Source organism: Marasmius oreades, chromosome 1, assembly GCF_018924745.1.
Source record: "Marasmius oreades isolate 03SP1 chromosome 1, whole genome shotgun sequence".
Classification (NCBI taxonomy): Eukaryota; Fungi; Basidiomycota; class Agaricomycetes; order Agaricales; family Marasmiaceae; genus Marasmius; species Marasmius oreades.
In genome coordinates this window covers 2,527,276-2,532,272 of record NC_057323.1, presented here as the reverse complement: position 1 = coordinate 2,532,272, position 4,997 = coordinate 2,527,276, and the positions used below count along the sequence as shown (strand labels likewise).

At 43.2% G+C, this 4,997-nt stretch overlaps 2 protein-coding genes across 2 annotated transcripts; both read right to left on the bottom strand.

Annotated features, from left to right (window-relative positions):
- Window positions 1-339: 339 nt before the first annotated feature.
- E1B28_000803 (uncharacterized protein) lies at window positions 340-1,163 on the bottom strand (the record flags this gene model as incomplete). The annotated part of the gene is made up of 7 exons (XM_043146670.1): window positions 340-345; window positions 405-431; window positions 487-574; window positions 655-683; window positions 732-965; window positions 1,017-1,054; window positions 1,115-1,163. The coding sequence occupies 7 exons, from the start codon at window positions 1,161-1,163 to the stop codon at window positions 340-342; spliced, it is 471 nt and encodes a 156-aa protein (XP_043015373.1).
- Window positions 1,164-1,551: 388 nt separating this feature from the next.
- On the bottom strand, window positions 1,552-3,294 carry E1B28_000802 (uncharacterized protein; the record flags this gene model as incomplete). The annotated part of the gene is made up of 8 exons (XM_043146669.1): window positions 1,552-1,558; window positions 1,770-2,170; window positions 2,230-2,274; window positions 2,326-2,787; window positions 2,842-2,864; window positions 2,919-3,056; window positions 3,182-3,222; window positions 3,281-3,294. The coding sequence occupies 8 exons, from the start codon at window positions 3,292-3,294 to the stop codon at window positions 1,552-1,554; spliced, it is 1,131 nt and encodes a 376-aa protein (XP_043015372.1).
- Window positions 3,295-4,997: the final 1,703 nt, after the last annotated feature.

The following is a 4,997-nucleotide window of genomic DNA, read 5'->3' as shown; positions in this document are numbered from 1 at the left end:
ATGGAACATAGGAACGCAAGCTGTGAGCTAGCCAGTAGCCAGAATATCATTACAACAATAGAAGAAGAGAGCTAGGGGTGATCGATCATCGATCGCAAAAAGCGCGAGCTCTTGAACTTCGAACTTTTGGGTTGACTTAAGAGGTTGGAACTTAGTTCACTCCTTAGATCAGAGAGTCAGGCAAAAAGAAATACATTTTTGAGGCCCTAGAAGGGCAGGAGTACCAATACACAAAATTCAAGTATGACTAGCATACTATACAAGAAATAGGACTAGAAAATACACAAGAAATCAAGAAAGTGGTACAAGAAAATCTAGCTTTAAAAAAAGCTAAGAGAACTACGGCTATAAAAGAAGTCCGTACAAAGACAAAGGTGAAATGATAGGGGCCACAAAAGACCCACAAACAAAAACCCAGCGATAATTGAGCTCTGTAGATAATGGGAAGTTAACATTGATGGAGAAAAAGAGAACTAGGGCACTTACTAGTCCTTCCCCTCCCCCCTTAATTGATGAGTGTGCTGTCAACACTTCTTGAGAGCTCTCTTTGAAATCGGCTTTTCTGAACCAGCCTCTGAAGCGGGAGATTCCGAACCAGGTCAAGGATGAGCATGTGAAGTAGGAGGAGCCGCGATAGGTGTAGACTCCACTCACTCAGAGTCACAATAAGAGCGAAGCGGCCCCTGAGGAAGAAATAAGAACAGAAGTTTAAAAAGAATGAGATTACTTACAGGAACGGGGAGAACGGGTAAAGCTTCGAGTTCCTCGTCACTCGGCTCGATAACACCATCGCTCGCACGAACAGCAGCACCCTCCTCATCGTTGTCCTCACTAGCAGTTTCCTCGACACCCTCGTCTATGTTGCTCTCGACGCTCTTGTCGTCTACATCTGCCTGTTTAACTTGCTTAGAAGTCTTGGCTGGATGGAAAGACTCTAAAAGCACGGAAGATGGAATGACAGGAAGCTAGCATAAAGGTTAGAACACAGTTAAAAGAGAGGGAGAAATAGAACATACAGGAGGGAGCTGAGATGATTCTGGAACCTTGGCCTCTGCTAGGATAGTGTTATCAGGAGACGTCAGGATAAAGTGATCGTTGTCCCATCAATGAAGACTGGAGTCCGCAGCAAGAGGTAAGGGCCAACCGAGAGCACCAGCCAACATCTTCAAGTGGTCAGGAGAGAGCTCAAAGTTAGCATCCTCCCGAAGTCCCTGAAGGACAGCCACAGGGTCTAGGTGCAAGAGACGCTGGGATTCAAGGATATCCTTTGAGAGCGTCCGAGCCGAGGAATAAGCTGCAATCTGTGCAGCGTGAGCAAGTTCATAAGCTTCAAGCTGACGTTGAAGACTCTCGGAGAGTCACTGCAACACTAAGAAAGATTCAGAAAGAAGTAAGGAAAGCAATAGAAAAAGTACACTCACCGAGAGAATTACCGCTCTACTTACTCCAAGGTAAACTTATCCTATATCACACTGAAAAAATCTTAAGAAATCTTAAGTATATATTACTTAAGATACCACAATATTTGACCTTGCTTTACACCATTAATTCTTAGATACTTGAAAGGGAAAGTAAGATAAGTAAAGTAACATAAAACAAAGAAAGATAAGAAAAGATAAAAAGATAAATACAAAGATAAATTTGGTAATCTACCAGGGTAAGAAGCAAAAGAAACAACAAGGAAAAGAAAGAAAAGAGAGAAAGAAAGAAGAAAAAGGAAAAGGAAAGATAAGACAGGATAAGATACAATATGAAATGGGAAATGCTACATCCTTTTCGACTTCTTCTGAACCCTCTCCTGCCCTGAACCTTGTGCTTTGTTTCTCTTCCTCTTAGATCCTGCCATATTCCCACATGCGCTGGCTCCAATAGTGCCTGATGGTCCTCCCCAGTTTTGCTTTAGCCCATACTGCTCTGTGGTCTTCTCTTTTACTTTCCCTGCTGCTGAACAGGATGGTCGACATTGTTCGGCTTCCAGTTTTCCTGCCTTAGCAGCACCTCGAGTCCGGGGAGGTACAGTCATTGATGTGTTGCGGCTGTTTTTCTTCACCTTGACTGTTGTCTGCTCAGCATCTTGATCAACGTCAAAAGAAATATCGATCAGCGGAATAGGGGGTTCTGGAGCAGGGGTTGGGGTCAGATGAGATTGGCATTGCATAGGGTGTGGTCCCTATAACACAAACATCAGCTTCCATAACTGAATCGGATGTGAATGGATTGAGGATCTACCTTTTCTACTACAGGGGGCAAAGAATGGTACAGCGTAGTAGGTCCCTATAAGTTGAACATTAACCTGAAACACTTGTAGACATGGCAAAGACTTACTTGTTCTACAGTGTCTTCCAGTTTGCGATTGCAGGGACTAGGTAGCTCGTCTTCCTCGTCTTCCTCCTCGTCTTCCTCCTGTTCATCGTTGGCCCCAATCTTGTGGTGGTGCTCTTCATTGCCATCAGATTCCAATTCTTCGGATTCTTCAGAATCTGTCGATGAATCAGAGGAGTTGTCGTAGGCCTTAGCTTTCCCTTTGTCCTGACTGTGTTGACCCACTTCAGCATCCACGCCATTCTTCCCTTCAACCTGTTTGTTGTTGCTACGTTGACTATGAGAAACGTTGTCGTAGGTCATATAAGCATTATCTTTTACTGTTGCTTGTTCTGATGGGATAAGGGTGAAGACTTGACCATTGAGTGTATAGTTGTTGACAAGGTGAGAGGATAGGTTGGTGATGTCAGCACTGGAGATTTTGTTTTTGTCCGTAGGGTCACTGAGTTGCATAGCAAACGGTAGCTGGAGAGGATCAAAGAAGTGACCGGGGGTGGCCTCTATCTCTGCATATCAAACAGGCGCCCTCTGCCCACTTTGTACTGTAGACAATGGTCAGCCTCTGAGCAACGAGAATGAGAAACATGCATGCTCACCCCATAACGTAGTCATCCAATCTGCAAGAATCTGGCACAAGTCGACTGGTCTGAAATTGTCCATGAGAATGGCAGGGAATCGTGCTTTGCCATTGGAATCGGTAGAGATGTCGGTTGCCAGGTTAAGAATGTCGAATTCTGTAAGAAAGCATTCAGGAAACAAGGATCTAAGACCAAAGGCAACTTACAGTTTCCTTGTACACAATCAATGAATTTCTCTTCCATATTCACAACAAGATCCTTGCAATACTGCCATACATCACCATCCCCAATCTTCTCGATAGAACCCGACCATTGATTGAAACTTCAAATAATGTCAGCCAGAGTTCAGAGAAGGGCCAAAAGCGAACATCCAAACTCACTGAGAAGTGGACATGCAGGGCAGTAGGCCGTCTTCTGCTTGCTTGTTAAAACACATCACCACGGTGATCCCTGCATCACCGACTAAACCTGACTGCAAAATCGCTTGAACGATTGCTCTGAGGCCCTTTTCAAGCCCATGCTGGTTCCTGCTTGAAGTATAAGAGAGGAATGACGAACAGAAAACAAAGTTTGCTTACTCTAGGACAGGACTTTTTTTGACTGCCTTAGTCTCCCACTCTTCTCTTGCCTCTTGGCTCAAGTCATCTCACAAGATGCCGAGGACATGCTCATCATCTGCATTATTCATCTCCTGCATCATACGCTCGATAAGATGTGGATGTTCCTCCGCAAAGATATCTTTGCCACTCTTGATCTTCAGTGCACCCTTAGTGAGAGTGTTGAACAGTTTTGTCAACGCTCAATGGTTGGTTGGGGCCTTCTCTGTCTGCCGTTGAGTTTTCTTTGCGATAGGTGTCCCCTCGTGCTTCAATGTGGAGGTCTTGCCAACGGTACCGTCTTTGACATTATTCAGATACCATTTGGTAAGTGTCTAGACCAGTTTTGATAGTGGGTCATCCATTAAACCAATGATCTATGTATGAAAACCAACCTTCTTCCAGGACTGTAACGTGTGACCATTTGGACATGTGAAAAGGGGGTCCTTGATGAGCATATCGTAAATTTGTCTACTTGCTAGGGACTTGTTGCTGGCAGCTTTGGAGTACGGAATCTTCGACGAGAGAGAGTCTCTCTGACTGTCCAAGAAGACATATTTCCCAGTCTGGTAATTGAAAGATGAGTACATGCGTCAAAATAACCAAGATAACTTACATGGGCAACATTCAGCGTGGCTGCTGTTGCATCTGTTTTGCACAATACTATAAAAGACTTCAATTTTTGCCCTTAAGAAAGAAGAGCAGATAATATTTAGTGGAATAAGAGGACTAGAGATAGCCCAATCTGCTAGTCAAAACCCTAGACCTCTGTTTGAAGGAAATTGAATAGAGAGAGATCTTCGAGAAGAGCAATCCGAAACCTGTAGGACTTTGAGAAGACAGCTATTTCCAAACCTTCTATGTTCATTGGCCTCTCTGCCTTCAGTAACATGTTTTGGGTAATCAAGGGATATTAAACTATTTTGTTTTACTTCTATTATATATCGAGGAAAACAGATTACAGACAGATTGTTAAGACATTAACAGATATTAGAGCGAAGTTAGAGATCTGGGATTGAAAACTTCTGAATAAGATTAGATTACTCAGAGATAGGATAAGAGAAGTCAGATAAGAGGAGATTAGAAATAATCCGAGGGAAAGTGTTTTCAGACATTGAGCAGATTAGGAGAACAAGAGATATGAGATTCATTTGATCATAGCAGCGGAAAGATGTGGAATGGAAAGGAGCAATCGAATATACAGACCATGTGTCCGACTTCAGACCAGAAGAAAGAGGGGCTTGGACCTACAAGGATTGCACATGGTAGAAACCGAGAAGACTGGAGAAGAGCGAGGGAAGAAGAAGATTATACTCAAAAGCGACGAAGAAATGGCTGAAGAAGGAAATTCGATGTCTATTCCAATTCTTTTTTCATCTAAATCAGAGATTCAGTAGAAAATCTGTTTATTATTTACTTTTCATATTTTCTAGTTCTCGAGCAGTATACAAGGAGCCCTGTAAAAGCTAGGATCCTTTAGTTTAGTACTGCCCAAGTTGGT